Source organism: Terrapene carolina, unplaced genomic scaffold (assembly GCF_002925995.2).
Source record: "Terrapene carolina triunguis isolate 2854851 unplaced genomic scaffold, T_m_triunguis-2.0 Scaffold428, whole genome shotgun sequence".
NCBI lineage: Eukaryota > Metazoa > Chordata > Testudines > Emydidae > Terrapene > Terrapene triunguis.
Window position 1 is genome coordinate 683,439 of NW_020664779.1, and position 26,673 is coordinate 710,111.

The window sequence follows — 26,673 nt, forward strand, 5'->3', positions numbered from 1 at the left end:
GCCAGACACGCTGCTGCATACAGCTGCCATGCTCCCCTGCGGAGCCACAGGGCCCCCCCAGCACCTGCCTTCCAGATTTGAACACCTCAAAATTCAGGAGTGCTCAAGCTCAGTTTGGGCAGCTGTTACTTCATTTCTCCCAAATCAAATATACTGATCCACTGTAACTTGCTGTAGAAAAAGTAGGATAAAATTGAGCAAGAAATACTTCCCAGTGGTTATTAGGACTGGAATTGCTATTTTCAACAGCCATTGCCTTTTTTTGTTTGTTTGTTTGTTTGTTTAAAAGGAAGACAGTGATATTGCATTGGCAAATTCCCCATAGAAAGAAAGAGTGGAACAAAAGAATAATAAAGGCACCTCAACTTTTCCTCATTTATGTAGCACAGTCTTATAATATGCATCCAGATATCCTCCAATCACACAAGCTGAAAATTGTTCCACTTTACTGCAGTTCTGTAACCATATGGGAACCAATCCTGTCTGTGTTCTGTGCACATCTAAAATTCCTGCTGAATGACCCGCCCTGGGAGCGAGTTACCAGTGACCCAGGGCTGCGGTGGAAGGAGGGTGCAGGTGTGTGGGGGGAGCCCAGGGCTGGGGCAGCACGAGGTGTGTGTGGGGGGCAATGGTGGGGGGGTAAGGGGGAGCCCAGAGCTGGGGCGGCAGGGGGTGTGTGTGGGGGGGGAGAACCCAGGGCTGGGGCAGCAGGGGGTGTGTGTGGGGGGGGGAGAGCCCAGGGCTGGGGCGGCAGGGGGGTGCGGGTCAGGGCGGGGAGAGCCCAGGGCTGGGGCGGCATGGGGGTGCGGGTGGTGGAGGAGAGCCCAGGGCTGGGGCGGCAGGGGGGGTGCGGCAAGGAGCCCAGGGCAGGGACGGGGGCAGCCAAAATTTTTTTTGCTTGGGGCAGCAAAAAACCTAGAGCCGGCCCTGGTTGCAGGCACCCAGCGTCTATGAAAAGCAGACCTCTATCAGAAGATTTGCTCTAATTTACAGATTCAAGCACAGAGCAGAGAAAGGAATGCAAGAATCCTGGCTCCCAGTTCTGTAGATTAACCACTTCTCAACAAAGCAACAGTGCAGGGATTTTACAGATAACACATATATCTTTTTTATACTAGTGAATTATCAGGAGATTTCATGGCAAATCTTATGAGTTCTCGTGACAGTTCCTATGAAAATGGTTAGCTTACATAGATCACCTCTTTAGTAGAGATGAACTGGTTCAGACAAAATCAGAACTTTTTTATCCATCCATTCAGCTAACCTTCTGTTTTGTGATCACTCTTGAGTTTCTCTACACTTCTTGGGTTTGGTCAAGACCAAAAGCAGGAGGACGGAGAAGCTACTCTTACTGCACCTCCCCCTCCAAATATAACCAAGAAACTCTTGAAATCGTGTGAGAAGTAAGATCAATATTTTCATAAACTTCCAGCTCAATTTCAGAACATAAGAACAGCCATACTGGGTCAGACCAAAGGTCCATCTAGCCCAGTATCCTATCTTCTGATGATGGCCAATGCCAGGTGCCCCAGAGGGAATGAACAGAAGAGGTAATCATCAAGTGATCCATTCCCTGTTGCTCATTCCCAGCTTCTGGCAAACAGAGGCTAGGACACCATCCCTGCCTATTCTGGCTAATTAGCCATTGATGGACCTATTCTCCATGAAACCAAACAGGTTTGGGTAAACTACCAAAATGCACCTCCAAATCTTTCAAGAGGCACCCAGCACTGTACTCCAGGTCAAATTCTGGACTCAACAATGAACTTTAATGAAACTCTCCTGATACATCTAATAAATAGGTGGGCTTAAATTCTATACTAACTTACACTCCATTTAAGTCAATGGAACTGCATATGGGGCAAGTCAACTTGAAATCTGGTCAGGAAATTCAGATGTTATACAGGGTTTTCACCTACCTGTCTCCCTTCCATTGCTCCTCGCATTTCCTTGAATGTTGAACTAAATTCTCCAATGAAGTCATGTTTGCCATTGGAATCCCAGTCCCAAACTATGCACTGGTGAGGGAGAGGAAAGAACAGAGGAAAACATTGTTTTCTTTAGGCAACAATTTTGTAACTGAGGAGCAATTACAGTATTTATTTGATGAAATGTTACTATGGAAACAAAACTAAGCATACAGAAAAAACACATTCTTGTCAAGATCGGAATGAAATGACATGTGAAATCTCAACATAGCTTACCAGAAGGGTGAGATGTTTATTGTATTAATGGCTGAAGAAAGTGAAATTGCATGTTTAGTGAAATAATTGATTGAACAGATCTTATATCCAAGTATACAAAAGCATGTTAGGTATAATTGTATATTAGTGTTCACACAATGTTCTGAGTTATAATAATACTGAATACTTTGCTCTGCAAAGTGCTTTACAAACACTAATTCATCTTTAGAACACCCTTGAGAGGTAGGTAAACATTATTATTCCCATTTTACATTTAATGAAAGAGAAACAGAAGTTACACTGAACAGTTTCTACAGTGGCCTTTGCGCTTGTGTGCCTCTTTGTTAGGTGCCCATCTTGAGATACCTGGTGCTCATCATCTGCTGTTCCAGTTGCCTTCCACTAGAATTGTGGGGACTCAGCACTTCTGAAAATCAGACCCAAAGTGTCTCAGGTTGGCACACAAAAATGGAGGTACCCAAAATCAGATGTCACTTTGTAAACGTTCGCCTGAGTGACTTGCCCAAGGCAAGAAAACAAATCAGAGGAAGAACTGGGGTTTGAATCCAAGAGTTCTTGGCTCTAAAGAGTAGATCACACTGCCTATTAATATGTACATATTTTAGCACCAGCAGCAGAGCTTGCCATAATTGCAGGCAATTTCCAATTTAACTGCTTGTTTTCAGCCATTCATAACTTTCATTTGTAAACATAGTCACTCTGGCTAACTTGTAAGAGAATACACCATCACCTTGAACTTTAGAAAAGTTATTTATTGATTTTGATTACAAAAATATGCAAAAAAAAAAAACCCCACAGAGAAGTGAAACATTTCAGGGTCCAGCTGCCCACCTTGACTGGCAAGCAGCTTAGCACTCATAGAACAATATAATTGTTAAACAACAGATTTTAAAATTGGCACATTGTCAGCAAATATTCCAACACACCCCTTAAAAGACAGAATCTCACATTGCTCCCCAGGTTCCTTCAGGCAAAAGCTTGTGTACTCGGACAGGTCTTGCAGTATGCTTGGAAGGTCAATAAAAATAGACTCTAGGGTCCAGGGGACCAGCTTGGCAAGTCAGGGACCTGGCTTCAAATGTAGGTTTGTAGTGTTATTTTTAATCTCTATATCTCAGCCAGGTTCTTAAATTCATGAAGCCAGGTACCTTAGTCTGTTTTGTGGAGACAGGGCAGGGAGGTAACTAAATTCATAGCTGAGACTTCACAGGTGAATATGCCACTGCTCACTTTATCACTTAACTTCTTTTCTTCCAAAGACTTCATTGTAGTTTGTCCTTTCAGACTCTTTCCCATTTAGAATGCCTCATAAGTGACATGGTCTACTGTAGTCAAGTTTCTTTGATTCACAAACAAGCTATATGTAGCAGTTACACAAGGAAGACTGCAGTATCTGTGCTCTTCTAGACGCTAATCAGTGGGAATGGTTCACGGATTAGACACCTCCCTGTCTTGAGTGTTCTGTCATTTTTACCATATCAGGTGCAATTTTTTTTTACCTTTCTATGAAAGGGTCCCAAAGGGATGGAAAATCTTCAAATCAAACAAGTAAAAAGATTTCTCTCTCTATAAAGCACAGAATTGTTTGATGACAGTTTTGACAGAGATGGAAGAGATATGTTCCTCTGTGTGCATGTTTCTATATTTAGTTTTACTCAGCAACAATAGTACAGAATTGGGATCCCTGTTCTGATAGCAGGAATGTCTCTTGAAATATAACTTGAAAAAGCATTTCCATCACTAACAGTGCAGATGAACCCTTTATAATGAAATCTTCATACAAAAAAACTCTGGTACACGTATATTCTTAACTACAGCTGTTAGAGACACTGGTCAAAAAACCCACAAAAACAATTTTGCCAACATTTTTGAAATTTTGAATTTTTTTCTGTTCCACATAGTTTGAAATGGATCCACTTTCTGTTTTCTGTGGAATGGTCTGTTAATGTGTTTTACTAAAATAATTTTCAAAATGTATTTAAAATGTTTTTCCAATTTTTTTATTTGCTGAAAACACAGATTTCAGAAAGAAAACACTGTTTCTGGTGAAATAAGTATATAAATTAAAATTCTAATGACTGAAAATTATTGTTATAATTTAAACAACGACATTGGTGAGGATATTGGTAAAATAAATCTTGGCAAATTTAGTGAAAATGGGAAATTTCAAAAATGTTGACAATGTTTTTTGCATAAGGTTGTTTACTTGCAAAAGGGCAAATTTTCAATGAAAAAAACTTTCCATGTGAAAAACTTCAACAAGCTCTAGTTTTTAGTGTGTGATTAAGCTCCATTGGAGGATGAACATAGGATCAGACACAAGGTTACCTCTGACCTCCACCATGAGCAAATGGGAAGCTTTGAAACAATAAAAATAAAATTAGTTTCTGCATAAGAAAACTAAGAGTTAGAGCTCTTCACCCACAGAACATAATGAAATGCCCAGTGTGATAGTCCTATAGTATACAAAATGGTTATTGTTGCACAAATGGGACTCCAATTATTAAACAACTCAGGACTGCTGTTGAATGTGTGATAATTGACTCAGTGAGATTAACTGATATAGCACAAAACAAACTATCTGAGTCCTGTGTAGTTTGGAGGAATTTCTCGAATCGTCTTAAAAGGTTCTTGAATGTTTATTTTGCCAATATGTGGCCAATTGCATCACAATGATGAGGAGAGTGTATCTTAATTTACTTAGTGAAAAGACGTGTCGCAGAGTATGAGATTCACGTTATACTATTCTACATTAGGAGTTTTTATTATTGTGTATATTCTAGATCGATTCTGCTCAATTGCTGTTGCTGTCTTGTATGTAGGATAAAACTTGTAGACCACATTCACAAGGATGCGCCAGATGCTTTGCCTCATTCTGGTGAGGCAAAGCAATCCTAACCATGAGTTTTTGGCGGGTTTGCATCAACGGAGTGGCACAAAGCAGCCAGAGCAGGCCCCATATTTGTATATTACGTACAAAAAAAACTATGTTCAAATAATGGTGTTTAGGTTTCAGATTCAAGCACTTAGAAGTTAGGAAATGCCAGCTTTAAAGTTGCCAGTGCAACCTTAATTCCTCCCCTCTGAGTGCCTGTGGCGGGGCCAGACTACCCCGCCTTAACCCAGAAGGAGTTAAGCCCCAGGGACTGGCAGCGGAAGTCCCGCCTCCCCGGGCAGACTGGGCATGCTCCAAGTGCTACAGGAGTATAAAGGGAGGGAGACCAGCTCATTCTGGGCTGGAGCCCGTAGGAGAAGGACCTGCCGGGGGAGCTCCTGCAGCGGACCAGCCACAGCCGCTGACTGCACCGGGAAGAGACGCCGTCCACGGCCTGCCTGCGCCCCGGCGATTGGAGGAGACCCAGGAGACCACCGAATCCGCTGAGTACCAAGGACCCGATGACTCCTGGGAGATCCCAACGGAGAGCCTGGTAGGAAGTGACCCTGGGAGGGTGACAGAGTGGTACCTCCCCCCCCTCCCCCCGGGAAACTCAGCGTGTTTCGGTTGGAACCCCCCGCTGAGTTGGTGGCAAACCACTATGCTACTGTTAGGGCCCCGGGCTGGGGCCCCCCTTACTGGGGCTGTCGCACCCCAATGATAAAGACTCTGGCTGCTAGACCACGCTACCCTCCACCCAAGGGTTGCTTCCTGGACTCTGGCTGGTAGGCCCCACTGCCCTGTAGCCAAGGGCCATGTTATAGGCTCCTGCTGTCAGGCCGCGTCTCCTTGAAGTAAAGGGGACTCCGTAGACTCTGGCCGCTAGGCCACACTGCCCTGGACTGAAGGGCTATTTTACGGACGGTGGCAGATAGTCCACGCCGCTCGCAACCTTGGGGGCGTGGACCGTCTCAGTGCCCATCCAATGAGGCAGGGGTCCTCTGAAAAAATAGTATGTGATCATGTAATTAAAGACTGTATCATAATGCATACGCACAAGGGGGCTGAATAAAGGTTGCACAGACAAAGTGAATGTGAAATTCTATCAGATCAGCATGATAGTGTTTTACACCTAGTTTGCAGAATGAGTATGACTAGATAATGGGACAGGGTGTGGAAATCATACTCAGTATGTCCTATAATCAGATGGCATTACTGTATTGTATGAGTATTTGTTATGCACTTCAAAAATAATTAATGTTTTTAAAAACAGAGAAGTGAAACATTTCAGGGTCCAGCTGCCCACCTTAACTGGCGAGCAGCTTACCTGCTTTCCCTCCTCTCATCTGACATATACCAGTTAGTCAGCACTTGTAGCTACAGAGGACAAATGCTAGTGGCCCCATGCTCCTGAACAGAAGTACTGAACTGGTGGCAAATGCTGCTGAGTGCACATGTAATACCCATCAATTTCAGTTAGCAGCAGGTAAAGGGATTCAGTACGAGAGCACAGGACTAATCGTCTTCTGCAGCTGCAAGCCTCTATCTGACAAATGGAAAAAGAAAAATCCAATGAAGGGAGACAGGTTCATAGACATCTATGAACAACAACAAAAATAATGTGTTTCTTTGCCCTCAGTATTATGTGGCCACTAAAGTTTGGAGGAGAAGGACCAACAGTAGTTTTTCAGTAGCCCTTAGCCATAGTATTTTAACTCCAGTTATGTCCTCCAAGTTCTACCTCTAAGGTGGCCTGGTGTGATCTCGCTCTAGTCACTGTTGAATTGCTGGATCCGCTTTCCTTCTCTAAAACACAGCCACAGGTTACTGGAATATAAAATGAGCAAAGAATCGTTGCTTTAGTGACTCATCTATTATCTGCTTTTCATTAGGATTCTAAGCAGAGGTTAAGAAGAGGGAAGGACTATTAGGGAGGTTAGAATTTTAATTGGAGATTATCTAAGTCAAATTATGTTTAACACACTCAACAAAATAGAGATCAAGCTGCTTGTTTGTTTCATTCCAAAGGTGGTCTAGCTTTAGCGTTTAGGAAGCCACGTACTATTTGGCACAACCTCAGCAGTTGAGGGATACACCAGGGATAGTTTACAAGGAAACACAGTATACTGGCACACTTGTACTGGAGCAGCATGGGGCTCTCTGTCTGCATTTGCCTTATGGCAGTCAATACTTGACAGCTAGATCAAGCACACATGAGATACGTGTGACCGGCACCAGAGCCGCAAACTGAGCTGGGGATCCCATGTGGGGCAGCTGCTTCTCCCCGGGGCAGAGGTGACTTTGCAGCACCAGCTCCCACTTCGCTTCCCTCCCCGTGCCACTTGGATGGGGGCTTGGCTCGGCCCAGCCCGCAAGGGTGTGGGAGCAGCACCCTTAAAGCTCAGGGCCTGTGGCTCATTGCAGAGCCTGGCCTCCAGCTCTCACACACAGCACAGGGAGGGAAGGGCATTTCTCCTACCCCGGCACATCTCACTCAGACAGGCAGACTGACAACACCCCCCGCCCCTCCCATGATCGCTGCCTGCAAATGCCACCGCCAGCGTGGCCCAGGGCGTGGGGACCGGGGATGCCGGGTCATCAGTCTGCCCCAGCCTGTTCTCAGCCAGGGTCGACTCCCACCTGCATCTCGTGGACAGGCTCTGCTTCAGCTCCCAGCCCCACTCTGCAGGTGAGTCCCAGGGGAAGGGGAGAGTGAGCAGAGGGGGCTGTAGTGTCCGGTTTTAAGAAATTGGAAAGTCAGCAACCCTAATCACACTTCCTTTGTGTGACCACCAAGCTCACCCCCACCCCCCTTCTTGAACTCTAATATATTCCACAAAAATATCACATGGATTTTACTAAGCAGCCTACAACTCCAGACACTATTAATATTCATCCATGCTGTCTGTACAGTAAATGTAATTATTTCCACAATTGGCTGCTCCAAGGGGAGGGGGAAAGTCTTGCATTATTTGAGTGGATTGAAAATTTTCAAAAAGTTTCACGTTTTAGTGAACAGAAACATCTTTCCCAATTTTTTTTGCTGATTTGTTCCCCCACCCCCGTACACACACACTTTTTGACCACTTCTGTTCATCATATGTCTCAAAGTTAAGAAATACTGGATGATATTCACAAGGAAATCTGCAGTAAAGAAATATCACTCATTTCTGTCTCATAGGCCTGGTCTATCCTACATGGGTAGGTCAAAGTAAGTTGCCTTGCGTCAACCTAGCTGTGGAAGTGTCTTCACTTAAATTTGGCTCCTGCCGACATAAGTGCCTTTGTATGCCAATGCAGTAACACCACTTCCCCGATTAGCATAGACTCACGGTTGATGTAATTAGGTCGACACAGTGTCAGTGTAGACACTGCAGTGCTTTCATCAACTGTTACTGGCTTTCAGGAGCTGTCCCACAATGCCCCCCCCCTGACAATACAATCGATACAAGCACTTCTGGTGAGGACGTGCACCGCCAAGAGTGCGCACACACACAAGCGATTTAATAACTGCGGTGGCTGTAAGCCGAGAAGTTAGATTGATATAATTTTGTAGTGTAGACATGGCCACAGTGCTTACAATTTGAAAGGAGCGCTAAGTATGAAAGAACCACTTTACTATTAAATATGTATACTAGGTTAAACAGTTGGGGAAGGGGATTTCTGTTACTCAAGTTCCTGAACCTACTGTCAGAACTCAAACCAAACTTCTTTTATTTTTTAAAAATGCATGTGCATCTCTGACATGGGATGGGGAAGTAATAGCCTAAATTTGGTAAATGTTCAGATTATGTCTTTACAGGCAAAATAGGTGTGTTTTTACTGCAGGATAACTAATTCCATTAGCAATCCCACTACAACAAAATAATGGACACAACAGCACTTTAGTTTTACCTTGAGGTGAAGTAGGTGAGCTCAGTCACTGGCAGCAGTATAGTGCTGGCCTCCCCTACTCATCTCGTGGTAATCACTATAAGTGCCTTCTCTCCTTTTAGTATTTGACAACAAGATCATTAAGATGCCTTAATTCTCTTGCTGCTAAAAACACCTCTGTGTCAGTGAAGACAAAGGTAGAAGGTAATGAAATCATGTAACTTCACCATAAAATTTATGAATGGGTCCAAAACTGCCTCCAAAGGCTACGTGTTAAAAGACAGACAGACAGCGACTCTTATAACTAAATCTTATTTGGAGACAGCTGGACTTTGGAAATGGACTTTTGCAAAATAGTCCAGTTGAGCTTCTCTCATCCAGAAAATTAAACTGTTTTAAACTGGAGCATAACACATACAAAACCAACCAAATATAGGAAATTCAAGTTAAGGCTTGCCAGACTTAATTTCTCCTGGTCACCTACATTTTGCAGCTGATCTAGTACAATTTTCACCTGATTTACTTTAGACGTTAGCTTCAGCATCTAACAGGGAAGAGCAGAGCCCCGTTGGGATAAGCACTTAAAGACATTCTTAACTTTAGGCATGTGACTGATCCCACTGATGCCATGTTAAGCACATGCTTAGATACTTTGCTGAATTGGGATTGAAATATCCTAACTACCAACAGTGCAAAGCAGCCAGAAAGTCTGCAGATAATTTAGGGCTGACATATCCTCTGATATAGCTGAGGATCTAGCCCATAGTGCACAAGGTAGGAGCTGAAGGTGGTATATTCCACCTGACTTTTTTTCCTCTTTACTCTAATGCCTGAAGCGCTCACCAGCAACCTCCCAGGAGTTGTGGGAAGCTTTGGCATCATGACTGTCAAAGGAAGGATAATTTAGCTCACAAGGGCCTTCGTGTTTTCCCCAGACATAGTTCTGGACTACAATATTTTTGTGAGAACTGATAAATCAGTCCTCGCTGAGTCCCCTCCCCCATTGTCACGTTTGCTGTCAACAGATAAGTGGGACAAAATGTGTGCAACTCTAGTTGGGTAATATCTTAAACACCGCAGGAGGCATTATTTATTTAGAGATTCATCAGATTCAACTGTGGGCACATTGATGAAAACTAATAATATAATTCAGGAACCTAGCAACTAAAACTCTCAACCCAGAACAAAACTTTATTCATTCTATCCACCTTCAATCCCAGACAAAAGCTTGAGTAACTACAGGAACTATGAAAGTCATCTGATAAAAATCAACCCCTTGAATGACACCTAGAAATGAATAGCAAGATAGTGGACTCTTGGGGAAATGGTGCAATCCGCTCTCTATCAGTAGTAGCACTAGAGCATTGCAAATGTCTCCACATTCCACTTGTAGTAATGACAAGTTTTTGTATAAAATGATTGATTACATTGTAATTTATTTTGTCAATCAGAGAGGTGTTAATTATGTGTTACTCTGGGGCACCACTATAAAATATGGTCTGGCACACAGTACTAGGTTTAATGGCCCATAACTTGCCCATTTATTAAATGGATGACACCACTGTATCAGTATTGATGATGCTGGACCTTCTTGATTAGGGTCATTTCTGTAAGTAGGAGTAAGAACTTATGCTGGTAGGGTTTTGCCATAGGGCAATATGGACAATAAATCAATTCACAAATATTAAGCAGCTGTACAGTTAAAAGATATTTTAAGACTCCAAACCATCTGTCATTATGGAACACAAGAGTGAAAGATTTTAGATTTCTATACTAGAGGCAGTCAGTGTGTGTTGAACGAGGCATGCACTATAATTGGAGCGTACAGACTTGGTTAAACTAAGATATCAACCAGCGTATTCAGGACAAAAGTCCCATCTGCGGGGTGGATTTTTAAATGTTGACTCTGCATTCTACACTTGTTTCATAGATGGAACTCCCATTGATAACAAAAGAAGCTGCTTACTCTGAAAGGGCCCAAATCCTGCAGTTCTTACAACTCTCATTAATATCAACCCTGTCCAAATAGTCTCGTGACTTGGATGAAGTACAGAAAGGATGCCGATTTATACATGTGCATGTGAGAGAGTGTAAGTGTGACTGAGGCATAGCAGAGAGGGAGGGGGAGAAAAACTGTAGGGAGATGCATGACACAAGGAGAGTGAGGGAAATGGAGGAATGTAGAAATGGAAGTCAGAGGAAGAGGCCAGGAGAGGGGTAAGCTGGAGGAGAAGACTGACTGAGCGGATACATAGAGGGGAAGGAGACAAGGAATATGAAAGAAATGGAAGTAAGGAAAAAGATGTGAGAATGAGATTTAACAGAAGGAAGAAACTGAAACAAAATTAACTGACAAGAAAACCATTTCTCATGTATCTTTGAAAGATTCATCTACACTCCACCCACTACAGCTCCTCCCCAGGGGGCTTATTCTAACAATCCAGATTTCTGATCAGCCTCAAAATTTTATTAAAGTTAATGTTAAAAAAAATTCTGTAATACATAGGTTGAGAAAAGTGTCTGTACATCTGGGTATAGTGCTTAGATTATCCACAAATACAGAGTTTGTTTTTAAAAGTCATATAATACATCGAGTGCATAATCAACAATAATTAAAATGTAGGTGAATAAATTTAACAATACAGTTTAGATATTAGAATCCAAATACTCTGGTACATCACTCATGAAGAGTTGTACAGAGAGTTGGTTGTGGAAAGCAAAATATATCAATGAGTGGAGATTATCCCTCAGTAATTGAGAATTAGGTAGGTTGTCCATTTAGAAAATACAATCAATCAGGGAAGTATTTCAGTTACTTTCCTTACTGCTTCTCATCGGCACTCCAGCTCATCCCTCCTGGTATTGCCGATGTCTGGTGATGTGTTCTAGGTAGATGTCCCTCGACCACCTGATGGCGTCCGACACCATGAGTTGCCACATCAGTCGAGCGTAGTGTTGACCGATTCCGCATTCTCTCAACACTCGCTCGTTATACTACCATTTAAACAAGTACATAACAAAAACACTGACAGAAAAATATTTCTTTCTCCTGAAAAAGTTTTCCTGGCCTCAGACCCAGGATGGGTTCAGTGCTGCACCAATGACAAGCAGGGTGGTGCCTTTTTTTGATTGGAGCTACAGTATACTCTAAGCATCAACTTTCAAAACTTGGGCTCTAACTGCACCTACAGAACCAAAACCACATGCACAAGTGCACCAAGGTTAAAGCACACGTAACGGCATGTGTGTGTGAACTTGAGTAATTTCCTTTGCAAACAGGCAGTACCAATGTACATGCAGTTACCAATTTGCCAGTCCACAAAGGTACATTTTCTTGAAATTGCAGCCACATAAAACATTGCTAGACTTAGGAGAGATTTCTGAGCACTGGAAAGTGGTGCACTTCTTATGCCAAAAAGTGGTAAACTAAGAAAATATAGATTAGTAACTAGTTAGTGGAAAAAAACAGGTTGTGAAATATATGTGAAAAACCTCTTAAGGGATGTAGGAGGAAAAGACATGGGAAATCATATTTTGTTTAAGAAAAACCAGCATAGATTTAGGCAGGAAGTTTAACTAATCTACTGACATCCTTTTTCTGTCCGTTAAAATCTTTTAAAAATATTTAAAAAAAAACAACAACCAAAACCAGAAACTAGAATATCATACACAAATTATATTACAAAAAATAATACCTGGATATTACAAATATGTCAATAAGGTAAATCAATTGTTCCACACATTAACTTTGTTCAGAGGTTTTCAAGAAATGAGACAATATCCATTATTTAATAGATATGTAATCATTTCTGAAAGGTCTGAATATCATTCCATGATTTTAATTGAACTCTTACTGGAAATAGTTAAAGATATTACTGCCAAGATAGGTAATGGAAATTCAATGGGTGAGGTCTATTTAGAGTTCCACAAAGCGGTTGTTAAGGTCCACAAAGGTTGTTAAGGGAGATGAACGGCTAAATTAAAAAGGTAGGAGGTAAAATAAGATGCTGCATTGAAAACTAACTTAAGAGCAGGGTTAAAGGGGAACCATAGATGCACCTCTTCACAGGTATGAAATGCATTATGTGCAAGGTATATTGGGGATTTGTTTTAAAGCAGCAAATTGTGTGTGTGTGTGTGTGTGTGTGTGTGTGTCTATACACACCATAAGATCGATCATAAACTTGGACCTGAGCACCCTGGGAAAGTTCACATACAAATCTGAACCCTTAAGTTTTCCATTCAGGCCTATCTGCTACATGTACTGAAAATCAGATTGCTAAGTGTGCTGCACTTCAAAAGGAGTGTGCTGGCAGCCGCTGTCACAGGCCATTTAGGGCACCTCACAGACCTGAAGGTACCAGGCTACACAGATGGGCTGAAAACAGCAGACTTTTTTTTTAAATTTATTCATTTTGAAAGAGGATCTTGTAAAGATATGAATATGGGTGGAAGGGAGAGTGAGGATGGGAGCAATATAAACCGAAAGTGGGAAGTGAAAAATGATCCCAATGAAGGTTCTACATCTACAAGACAATTTAAAGACCAGATGTGAAATTCTGGCTGCCATGAAGTCAGTAGGAATTCAATGAGGCCTGGATTTCACCCCACGACTTTCCCCACAAACAGGACACTTGGCGAGTATATTAAGCCTTCAAATGTAAGTGTGCATTAATATTAGTTAGGAGTAGAGCAAGCAAGACACATGATGCTAGATTAATGAAAACTCATACGGAATTCAGCCACATTCCCTGTATCGTATCAATCTAAGTGTCAATTTTCAGTGAAAGAAACAATTTCTCTCTTAGAAATATTATCTGCTGCTGCTACACACAGACTGAATGCTGTGGGAAATATTTTCAGGCCTAATGGTTTTGAGTCACTATTGTGACAAATCTGTACCAAACACTGCAGTCGAGTGAAGCATGTAATGTGTAAACAGTAATTTATTTGATGAATTTTGTCTCTTCTTGGGTTGTCCATGAACAGATGATGGGTTCCTTGAAATTATATATTTATATATTATGAACATATCCTGTGAATAGCCTGTTGCTCACTTATGAGCACTCCATTGCAAGTACTCGATATGTGAAATTCAAAATTCACCACTGAACAGTGTGAACAAAACTCTCATGTTTAAATATTATACTCAAACAAGAGAGTCCTCAGCAGCAGGAAACAGCACTGACAGGCTCAAATTTAGGATTTTCAGAAAAGGACCACTGGTTCATTTCCAGAGATTATCAAGGTCAATATTGTCTTGTTTTCTAGTGGTAAGCACAACACCAAGCACTCTGATAAAGCTAGTCTTGGGATTTCTCTGTTTCCATTTTGAACCCCTAGCACAAAACAGAAGAGTAAGCTGAAACTGTGCATAACAGTGAAACATAGGATTTAAACAGATGTTTTGGAATATCTAGACAGACTAAAACGATTAGTTTAACTGTCCAGTAGATACTCTTTGATGATCTCCTGCAGAGAAGTGTTAACTAAGAATGACCAAATAATTAATCCTGCAAATTCCTCAAGCTGCCCTGTGGTTCTACATTTTTCTTTCCAAGTCGCAGCTTTGAAAATTTGTCCATTATCAACTATCTTCTGCCTTTAAAGTAATTAAACTACATAAAAGGAAACAGAAGAACGATTAGCAATAGGTTGTGGATGAATCAGGACAGCGAGATGTACCCTCTTCCCCATGTACAGAAATGCTGAGCCTTTGATGAAAAACAAAAATAATTATCAGTGTTCTGAAAAAGGTAGAGAGGGAACTAAACTGAAGTTCAGTTTTGGATTTACCCCTAGTTAAAAGGGGAGAGGGTTGGAACCACAGTTTTGGCATAATGAATTATGGGGTCAGCCCCATGACATTCAGATCTGGATCCAAATTTGCTGCAAATAGTTACTACTGCAACATAAAGTGCTGTTGTGACATTAAAGATGTCAAAGCACTTTTCAAATAGACAAGGGTGATGACCCCATGTATTGGACTGAGTCCAGCACAGGCAATTAAATTCTTCCTACTCAACTTCTCCCTGCTATTCTAACTGGTTACCGTATTAGTCTTTGCTTTCTACCTTGAACTGTCATGTAATGTTCTTGTGAGCTTTTGAACAGTAGCCATGTCTCACCCCAGAGGTGGGTGCATTTCAGTACTGGATGAAGCAATCCCAGTGTGTATTGGCTTGTCCATTTGTTGGGTTTCCTTAGGTTACTTTGGGATTATTTGGTTGAAAGCCAATATAAAATGGAAGATATTATTGTTTATTATTTTAACATTATCTCCTTTCAGTTGAACAGAAATCAAGCCCAGGCTCTTTTTGTTGCTCTTGATGACTTGGCTCTTGAGAGAGATTAAAAATCATTATGTTTCTGTGCCAAAACCTGCATCATAGAGGAAGTTAATAAAAGCAACTTTCAAATGAAAGAAAGTCTTTTTATGACTCTGCACAGTTCTTTACTGTATTTGAACTTAGTACATTTAGCAGTATAAATAAGAGCTACTGGGATTCAAAGAAAGGGAACAGATGACTACCTGTGATGTCTCTGTAAAAATAAGTCAATCGTGTATTTTGGTATGGTTGCTTATCAGGATGATGCTGTCCAGCTACACATACTGTGCTGGCTGCAGAATAATGCAGGTTACCATGAGAAAAGAATATTATAGTTACCATGTTGGGAATTTATTTTTATAATACAAGGTGCGTAACAGAGAAGCAAAGGGATTTGGGGGGAAAGCAGAAAGATATAGTATCAGTGTTTTTAATACACAAAAATACTCTCATTGCTTGGAGGATTTAAAGAAGTAATACTGAAAAGAAAGATAGTGTCTTGGAAAAGTGTCTCCTTCACTACAGCAAGTACAGTTATTCTTTTAGGGTCAGATTTTCAACCACTGACATCTGCCTTTGTATCCACAATTTATGGTAGCAAGTAATCAAAAGAGGTTTCCGTCAGTCCATGTTAGATATCTAAGTACCTGGTTTAAATGTGCAATAAGGTACTTTTAGATTGTGTAAATTGCCTTAATTATGACACAAATAATTGAAGATCAGAAAGAGAGGACTGGTTAAAGATGAGCTGACTATTCATCCCTTAATGTCAACATTTTGTCAGCTTAACATACAATTTCCTCTGCAGTTAGGAAAACGATGTAGGTGTTGACATTCTTTTATCGTTCTGGTACATTAATTGAGACACTATCATTAGAATAATTGTCAATGGAAGAAGCAAGAGGAATCAAACATTTAATCCAATGTAATTATGACCACAAACTGTTTCCTTTTAATGCTGGTGATTTATCTCACAATGATTGCAGGAAGGAAGGGACACTTATGTAAAATGTGTATGTATATTAACTTGGTAGTTAAATTCAAATAACCACACTTCAGTGAGAAACAGGACTTGGCACAGATACTTTGAAACATCCAAGCAGAATAAAATGATTAGTCTAACTGGCTAGTTGATACTCTTTAAGATCACCTTTGAAGGAAAGTGTTAACTAAGATTGATCAAAATCATGAACACCTCACCATATTGAACAAAATAAATAAAATTGTGAAGCCATCAGGATGTGTGCACATCTTCTCCATTCAGTCATGCTATTTGTTTTATTTTTTTGCTTCCTCATCCCTCTTCTGTGTTTATACGTTGTCCCTGTTTAGACTGCTATCTCTTCAAGACAGGGATGTTACTTTCATATCTTTCTGTAAAGAGCCTAGCACACTGATGCTATTATACCAATAACAACAACAATAATCAGAAAGAGAAAGAAGAAGAAAAAAGTAATAGTACCAGGAATCACATGTCAAAAGCATGCCACAAATCTTAAAAAAACAGCGTAAGAATTGCTAGTATGAATATTCTATCGTAAAACAGATTAATAGTTCTTTGGCACTTGGAATCAGATTAAAAAAAACCTAGAAAAGCATTGGACTAGCTAGGGCTAAGAGGACAGAGCAAAACTGTATTACTTATTCTAATTTCATTCATTTAATTGAAAACAATAATATTTTGAAGTAAGGCACAAGAATGTTCAGATTCTATGGAGTTCCTATTACTCTGTCAGCTTAGAACACAAGACTATCTTTAGTCAGAGCAGTTTTCTTAATTTGTGACATGCCCGCTCATGAATGGGAACTAAAATCTGTGGTTATGTAGTAGCAAAGAGAACAACAGTGTTTAATGTTATTGTGCCTTATCTGGTGCCACTAACGAGTCACCAATTCAAAGGAATAGATTTTGGGGTCTCATGGTCTTAATTTTTAAGAAAAGTCACAAGGAAAAGGAAGCTCATGCTAATAAAAATCCATCAAACCCCACCATGAAATTCAGCAATTACTCCAAATGATCGATTATTGTGCTTTCCTTCACTTTACTGATTAAAGGCTTTACTCTTGTGAACTACTTTATAAGAAACCATTAGTGATGGTGCAGAGATCTGGACTGCAGGTGGCACCATTATGTCATATGAAAGAAAACCACATTATTTCCAAGCTCAGTAAGTCTTCATTATACATTACTTAGGAGACAGCATGAGTTTCCTGATGATGACTAACTTGCTCAGGAATGTATTTTATAGACTCCAATTCTTGTTTATTTACAGTACCCAATCTAATGTAAATCAAACGTGGGAAATACAATTCTCTCAGATGGCTTTTGAAAACAAGTATTTTTCCACGACATGTACCACAGAAAGCATCTGGGCCTGATTCAAAGTCCTGTGACGTCAATGGAAAGATTAGGGCAGATACTCAGCAGATGTAAATTGTCAAACTCCACTGACCCTTTTCGACTACCTGAGGATCTGAACCATTGACTTCAATGGGCTTTGGATCAGGCCTTTAGACTAAGCCTGGCATACAAGAGCTGCAAGTAGAGTGAACTGACATCTCTGTCTTGAAAACAATTGGTAAAAGGTAGAGCAGATGATACTTTGTCACTACAGCTGATTTTGCCAAAATGAAAAGGTGGTTTATTACCAGAAAAACTCATGCTGGGACAACAGAACATGTTGTCAAATATTACAAAAAAGTGACAGTTTATAACATAATGAACATAGAGAAACAGAGGGACTGGACATTAAATTTACAAAAAAAATACCAAGCAATATTTAATATTTACCACAAATATATTGCAAAGGAAACCCCCAAATTCTGACTCTGTACTAGGCTGAGCAATACAGGGGATGCTTGGAATGGAGGAGGCAGAGAATAACAGGCATCTATTACCATCTAAGAGAGATGCTCCTAAAAACAGGGAATACTAATACTGCACATTTGGTTTTGTTCTTTGACATGCACGTTAGACTTGTGCCAAATCACACTCAGTTTCTAGGAACACTAAGCTTGGCAGCCTTGAGAGCAGCGTAGACATTTCCCCAATTCTCTACTCACACAGAAAAAAGTATGTGTAAGGGGACTGTTGCCCCCTTACTAACATTCAGTGGGGGTGTTTTGATTGGCTTGCTCCCAGTACTAAAAGGGGAAGGGTTGATGGCAAATCAGGAGCCTGAGACTGACAGTCCCCAGGAACAATGGGGAGAGGCCAATGCTCCAGATCAGCCTGATTGACAGGGCGGGCAGGCTAATCAGAGGGTCAGGAGGCCAGGGAGGTCCAGGCAATTCCAGCTCACACAGAGGACGGGGTCAGACTGAGTGGGGCCGAGCTAAGGAGAAAGCAGGGGCCCAGGCTGAGCTGGAGAGCAGAACCGTGCCAGATCCAGAGGAGCCAGAGACGCAGCCCAGGGAGAGCAGATCATATGCTGGGAGCAGAGACGCAGCCACAGAGCCAGAGACGCAGCCCAGGGAGAGCAGATCGTGTGCTGGGAGCAGAGACGCAGCCACAGAGCCAGGTGTGGTGAGCAAGTGGGACCAGCCAAGGGGGGGACCTTGGGCAAAGGGCCCAGCACAGAAAGACACCCCCAGACAAGGGCCCTTGCAGGCCAGACCAGGAGGGGGACCTTAACCCTACGGGGGGCTGACGCTGGGAAGAAGGGTCCCACCACTCAAAGCCCGGAGGTGTGTGGCCACCACCATTGCAAGTGTCCAACCCGCAGCATCCCTGCAGCACAGCCAGGGCCTGAGACGGAAATCTGGGACTAACAAGGAACAGACTGAAGTGCCCTGATGTCCAGAGACAATGTTTGTGATGTTCCCTGCCACAAAGCGGGATGATGTGTTTTCCTTTAACCTTTCCCATTTTTCCTTATTCTTTTCTTTAGATTAATTGTTAATTAAACAACTTGCATTTGTTTTAAATTGTATGGAATAATCAGTGGGTCAGGGAGGTGCCCAGTACAGAGAGAGTACCCCGGAGTGGGGACACCCTAGCCCCTGTCCTAGGTGACCACAGCAGGGTTGGGGGTCAAGCCCCCCAGGAATCCTGGGCCCAGCCTTGTTGGGGTTACGAGGACTCTGCCAGACAGGAGAGTGGAAGGGGAGTCCTCAAGGGCAGGGAGGCCTCTGGGTAAAGGAAGTGGGAGCGAGGACTCAGATCCTTTCGCTAGCCCACTTCACCGGGGTAGTGCAGAAGCCCGGAAAGTTCCCCACAATAGCGGGACCATTCCCCCGCTTACATATGCAATTTATGATGCCTCCCATTGTGTGAAGAAACAGAACACACTGGTTCACAGATGACTTTTGGCTTCTATTGAGCATTCAGGAGAAGTGGCTTTTGCAAGCAAGAATACTAGCACATAAGGCATCCTGTACAACCCAGTATTCTCTCTCATTGGGAGTGTGCCACTATGTCAGCAGTTTGCTTCACTATTCTTCAGCGATCTGCAGTATCATCTGGAGCTTCTTTAGATGTCAGTAATAACTGTCAATTGCCTTCAAGGCTGGTTCCCAGCACTGTTTCAATCTAGTCTGATGAATTATTCCAGAGCAATGCAAGCTATCCCAGAGAGACCTCTCTGTGGTATTGTGGAAAATTTGTGGCTAAACAAACAAATGGTTGGTAACTATTGGGGGAGGGGGGGAGGGAAAGGCGAGGGGTGATAGAGTCTGAGGAACTCCAAAAAGAAGGATGGAATCCAGAGGAATGTTTCCCAGAAAATATGAGAGAATTGGCGAGTAACGCTTCATATGAATGGACACTAGAGTACATTGCTCAAGGAAACCAGTGAGTATTTTGTACAGTATCACACTTTTCTCATCTACAATGTTTGTCGCACACTCTGCTTTCCTACTGCCCATCAAACAGTGTTTGAAATGTCAGGTGTCATTCCCAATGGCTTATGGAGCGGCAGCCTACCACATAAAGGGAGACTAGGCTAATTGAAAACGGACCCCAACTGAAAGTGGATCCCTCATTCTGGCAGCTGAATTTCATTATAGCATTAAAGCACTCAAGAGTTAATTGGAACCAATAGGGAATTTTTCAGAAAATGTGACATTTTTAGCCATGTTTTAATGAACTTTCAAGATTTTTATTTTAATTGGGGAGAATAATGAAGTTGTATAGACACAAAACATAGCTCAGTAGTGCTGCACAGCAGGAAGTGTTCTCTAGTGATCTGACCAGAGGATTTAGAGCCCAGAATTCCTGATTTGGGGCAAGTGATTTAACGTCTATGCCTCAGTTTCCCAATCTGTAAAATGGAGATAGTGATACTTAAATTACTGCGTACCTTATAGTTCCTCTAACAAGAAAGAGTTCTTCTCCCCCAGATAAAATTCCTTAAAGGGAATGGCTCCATTTATGATGACTATCTCCTCACCCCATTCTCCAAACCCCCTATATAGTCAAGTATACTTCCCTTTGCATTAACACAGGGAAGTAAGGAGGTATAAAGGTGCATGTTTCCTTTCCTGAACTGCTGCTTAGGTGGCACAGCTACATTCTGCTCCTAACTATAGGCTATAAGCAATGTTGCCAACTCTCATGATTTTATCATGAGTCTCTTGATATTTGGTGTTTTTCTTAAAGCCCTAGCTCCTGGAGTCATGTGATTATGTGAGCATCTCAATTTTTCTTTGAAAAATAAAAGTAAGTGTCTATCCTTTGTGGTTGTGGAGAAAAGCTGGAAAACACATATCCTAGAGACTCAAAAGACAAATAAAAAGAACCCTCGATTTATTATTTTTTAAATATCACAATTCTTAAGCCAGTCTCGTGATTTGTTGAGAACTGACTTGTGATTGTTGAGTGTTTGGGTTTAGCAATACTGTATGAATAATGTGTCAGTATAGCTCTTAATTTTCCATGCCTCACCCTAACCATCTATAAGTTGACTACTTCACAGATGTGGGAGACCAAGGTTCAAGTCCCTACTCTGGCTGATTCCGACCATGAACTTGAATTTGGGCTCATTGTCTCAGCTTTTCACCAGCAGTTTCCACTGAAACTTTCCTCAAAGCCGATAGGGGGTGCTTGGCCTGATTTGGAGCAGGGTCTTACACATTCCACTCCAGGGCTATAAAGTCTATCTCAATCTGTCCTGTTGGAGCTGTTCCACTCTCTATAAACAATTAAATATTCATTGGGCTTGAAGGCAGGAGATTGACTCTCTACCCCACTGGATAGGACACTTACCTCGGATGTGGGAGATCCAAGTGAAGCCTCTCTTCTGCCTGATTCAGAGCAAAGACTTGAAGCTGGATCTGCCACATGCCAGGTGAGTGCCCTGACTATTCTGGGGTGCCTGACTCTCTTTTCAAAACCAGAGATTCTATCCTGAGAAACCGGCCCAGCCAAAATGTTGTCAAAACAGACATTCCTGCAAAAAGTTTCTGTTTCAACAAATCAGCAATATCCAATGAGACACAGTTCATTGAAAAAATCCTGACCAACTCTTTGAAACACTTTGAATCAAAGACCTCAAGCAGTTTGGCATTTTGAAATTAATGTGGCTTAAAGTTTACAGAAGCAAGTTGATAAGAGTCTCCTCACTCCACTTCCATTCCCTAAAAGCTGAATAAGCTCCCTAAAGCTTCTCCTTCCTGCGACTCAATTTTTCATGTGGCATTGCTATCCTAGCAGTCCTTCCTTAGTGCTGTTTCCTGATTCAGATATCAATGATTTAACCTTTAAATACAGAGAGGTAAGAATAGTGGCTGCAAAGAACACACTGACTTAAACGCTAGTGGGTCTTTGTTCCTGATGAAAATCTGTTCTCAAATAAAACTGGGAACTCTTTATCCCATTCTTCTCTCTTTCTACTTTACTTCTAGCTTCCGACAAGCTTACTGGAGTCATTGAAGTTTTTTGCATAGTAATCAGTGAACAGGAAGTTAGAGATGGGTCAAAACACAGAAGTTGTCAGGAGGGGATTTATGTTTGAATCCCCGGCTCTGAATTTGTTTCTAACCCTAGCCCTGATTTTGCATCAAACCTGAATGCTAGTTTAAAGCTAATCACAATCTAAGTATTGACCCTTTGGGTCATCTGTACTATTGACCAAAAGGTGCAGCCAATTGTTTGACTACACCCATGGTTTGTTCTTAAAAATGTTCAAGAGACCAAATAACCCAGCCAAATATATTGTCTAAAGACAAAGCAGCACAATATGAAAAGGAGACATATACCTTCCTTCCAGGAAGCAATTTTAATCTTGCAGCATATTCACCTTACATAGAAAGTGTGCTTCAAAGACGTACATTTCAGCGAGTAGTATTTATAGTATGATTTTACAAGTTACAAAACTCTTTACACATTACGTAAAGTTTAATTTAATCCATTACTTTGTACCAGCTTTGTCCTTGCTATCTCCCTCTACTTGTCCATATCTTGTTTTGAATACTACATTCCAAGTGTTGATGAGCCATGAAAATACTCCCTAACTGTACTTCATACAAAGTATTCATGGATCTTTGCTCTGACAAATTTCCTATTTTCTAATGCCCAGGCTGACTTCTGGACTGCAAAGTGTTGTTGGATTCTTGATATGGGTATACAGAATTGTGGGAAGAGTATAATAAATTCAGTTAACGTAACTTCCCAGCACCCATATATATAGTGTATATTATATTAACACTATGCACATAATAACCAGTAACCTGGTGTATGCTATGCCTAAAATATATTGAATAACAGTACAATTAGCTGGTCACACTCTGACAGAGGAACTAGTGTTAAAGCTTAATGCAGGTACTTGGTGAATTATAATATTCTGCACTTATTCAGAGCATTTCAACCAAGGATTTTGAAGCACTTTTTCAATCTCTCCTATTGGAGCTATTTCACTTTGCATAAGTAAACATTCATTGGGCCACAGAGAGACTCTAATTTGACACCATCAGCTCAGGATTAAACAAAGACTGTGAATGGCTAGCCAACTACAGAAGCAGTTTCTCCTCCCTTGGTGTTCACACCTCAACTGCTAGAAGAGGGCCTCATCCTCCCTGACTGAACTAACCTCGTTATCTCTAGCCTGACTCATTCTTGTTTGCATATTTATACCTGCCTCTGGAAATTTCCACTACATGCATCCGAAGAAGTGGGTATTCACCCACGAAAGCTCATGCTCCAATACATCTGTTAGTCTATAAGGTGCCACAGGACTCTCTGCTGCTTTTAAAGCCATGTGGTTACAGCACCCACCTAGAATGTGGGAGACTAATGTTTAAATTGCTGCTCTGGCTGATTCAGGGAAGGACTTGAACTTGGATATCTCCCATCCCAGCTGAGTGCTCTAACAACCAGGCTATTGGCTATTCTGGTATGACACCCTCCCTCTCTTTTTCTCTCCCCCCCCCTCCTCCCCCCCCCCCCCCCTTCCCCCCCCCCCCCCCCCCCCAAAAAAAAGAATTTTGAAAGGTCTTGATTGGTTTTGATGTGGAATGAAAACAAAAGTTGAAACCTCAAAATTTTTCATGACATGGAAAACTTGTTTTCCAGCCAGCCTTATTTATGACCATTGGTAGATTTACACTACATATTCTTTCCCATTGTAAGAAACGATAAACAGAACATATAATTGTTCTCCATGATGCAATAATATTTATTTATGCCATGAAGTACCTCCATGGTGAAGATAGCATTTAGCACAATGCTAATGGCATTAACAGGGTAGATAAAAATCAATGATTTTTTAACATTTAAATTAAATGCAGGTTTATTTTTAAAAGTATATCTATTTGAAATTATGACAACCTATGTTAAGGTGTAAACTTATGATAATTGATTAAAATAATTTAGGTTACGTTAACAATAAACTTATGATAATTGATTACAATAATTTAGGTTACATTAAAAATATTAAGCGGCACATGTTTACTGCCAAATTTTAAGGAAAGTCAAACCACAGAACTGATGGAAGTCAATGGTCAAGAACCTGGAACCAGAGTTTGTTGAAGTGCTAAACCAGCTTTTGACAGCAATAACTTCTTCGGCAGGTGCTGAGAGAATATTTTCTTCATTTCAGTTTACTCAACTGGCTCAGTTCAATGACTAGTTCATTCATAGTTAAGAAAGTGATTGGGAGTTGAAAAAGCAGGAAAAATTGTTCTTTAAGAAACAGGAATGAGAGGATGAGATCTACTAGTTCTAAAATCTTGAAAAACAAGGTGTTCTGAAACAGTTAAATTGCCCAACTACAGATAATACTTCCTTTATTAGACAAACTAGTTTTAAATGCAAACTATGTTTTGATAAACTTTTTGATGTACTACATCTACAGCATTTCATGTAGCTAATAAAAACTTTCAAATGCTGTTTTTGTGCATTATTAACTGAACTCAAATTTCCATCCAAATAGAACTTGACACAAGTCACAAGTAAAAAATTAATCCTCACCTAGTAAGCAAAAAATGCATCATTTACCATTTTCTAATATAATAAAAATGTAAACTAAGAATCTGAATAAATGTAAATTAAGCTGTATAACTGCTTAAACAAACATGTATCGATACAAGAAATCCTCCAGGTTAGCAAACAGAAACACCAAATTTACTGTGAAGTCTATATTTAATTGCAAATCAACATATTTTAATGGTTACCAGCCAATGAGAATCAAGCTTTCTTTAGGAAAATAACAAACCGGTACAAATGAAAAACAAGATTAAAATTGATTATTTAAATCAAGGTTTCCTGACTGCTGATTTAAATTGTGCTTTAAATTGCTTTGATTTAAATCAATCCACTCTGGGCAAGATAAGCATATCCAGTACACTTGCAAATTAACAAACTGCTCTAAGATTCCCCAAATACAGAAAATGAGGTACTTAATCTATGAAACAGAAATCAGTGGAAAAACAAACATTAGTGTTTGGTGCTTACCTTAGACCCACAGAAGCTGGGACGTTCAGACACCGCGACTAGGTCTGCCTCCTCACATATATGCATTTCTGCAGGGCACATGGCATCATGTACTCTACAGGCCATATGTGTCTATAAAGTAGGCTCTTCTAAAAGAGAGATCCCAGTACCAAAGAATCAGAAGTCAAACTACATTATCCTGAACTGTCTGCTGCCCAGTCACTTATTGGAAGGAGTTTTGGGCCTGGCCTCCAAAACAAACAAACAAAAACACATTAGCTGCACTACTACAGATAGAGGCATCAGAAACCCTATGGGTCATTTGCTCCATGCCTGCAGCTGTGCACATTTGACTAATCCTTCCAGTGGGTTTCTGAGGCTACATGGAGCGAATTCATGGTTGTTATTTTACTAGCATTAGCCAAACATTGGTTTTCCCTGTGTAGTTGGCTGTCAGTTTTGGACGGAGTAGACTAGCAATGTCACTGGGATCCTGGAACCACTTCCATTTGCAATATACTACAGTAATGTACGGAGGAAAGTGCGGTATACTTACTGCTCTGGAGGGCTGCTGCTGCCGCTGCATCATTCTGTAGGGATTTACAGCAGATTTCTACAGCCGTCTTCCCTCTGCACAGAGCATCAGATGGAAGCATACAGCTCGAGGACTTTAATCACAGGATCACACCACATGGGATACTGTGACTTAATGCATTTACATTAAAGAAATAGGCCAAAATTTTCAAAAGTGATTTAATGATTTTGGGTGCCCCAAATTCTGGGTGATTCAACAATTAAAGATTGTGAGGTGCACCGATAAGGGGGGGCCATATAAGCACAATAGACAAAGAGAGCGAAAGAATAGGAAAGGGAAGAAATCTTTAGGTCAAAGGGTAGCAGGCTCAAGAGGGAACCAGAGGCTGTGAGCGAATAGGAACAGCAGGCTGAGGGCAGCAACCATAGGCACCAGAGACAGGGTCCCACCCCCCCACTTTTAAATGGCCCCATGCGACCAGGTCCTCACCTATCAGCTGCTGAAACCGTGTTGGTGGCGCCTCTTTACACTAGGGACTGGCAGGTCTGGGAAGGACAGCTCCATCACCCCAGGGCCTCGTACTCATCAACAGGGAGGCTCAGGTAAGGAGTGGAGAGGGGTGAGAGGGGAAGCAGGGTTTCGGGGGGGAAGCTTGCCCCCCCCCCTTTGCAGTCCTTCCGGCGCCCCTGGTAGCAACCTAGGAGGAAAGGTCAGGCAGCAGGCAATCTAAGGGCAGGAACTGGAAGCTGAGAGCTGGACACGGGACCAGACTTTCACTGGCAAGGGACAAGTGGCGGCGTAGCATAAAGCTACAGCACAGTGACCTGTAAGCAGGAGTCATGGGGGCAGCTGCAAGTGCACAGCAAGAGGACAGCATGGAGGGGACCCCAACAAGACTCTGTTACTTTTAAACCCCTCTAGTGGAGTGCCCCCACGGGCTGAGTTAGGAACTCTTGGCTTGATCTTTCACTGACACATTAAAGGAATTA

General features: G+C 41.5%; 1 protein-coding gene across 1 annotated transcript in view; it reads right to left on the reverse strand.

Annotated features, from left to right (window-relative positions):
* Positions 1-26,673, reverse strand: part of CPNE4 (copine 4) — a 335,404-nt gene that overhangs the window by 61,950 nt on the left and 246,781 nt on the right. Inside the window, exon 8 of the mRNA XM_026658337.1 lies at positions 1,920-2,018. Coding sequence (XP_026514122.1) covers positions 1,920-2,018 — 99 coding nt within the window. The remainder of the gene's footprint in view (positions 1-1,919; positions 2,019-26,673) is intronic.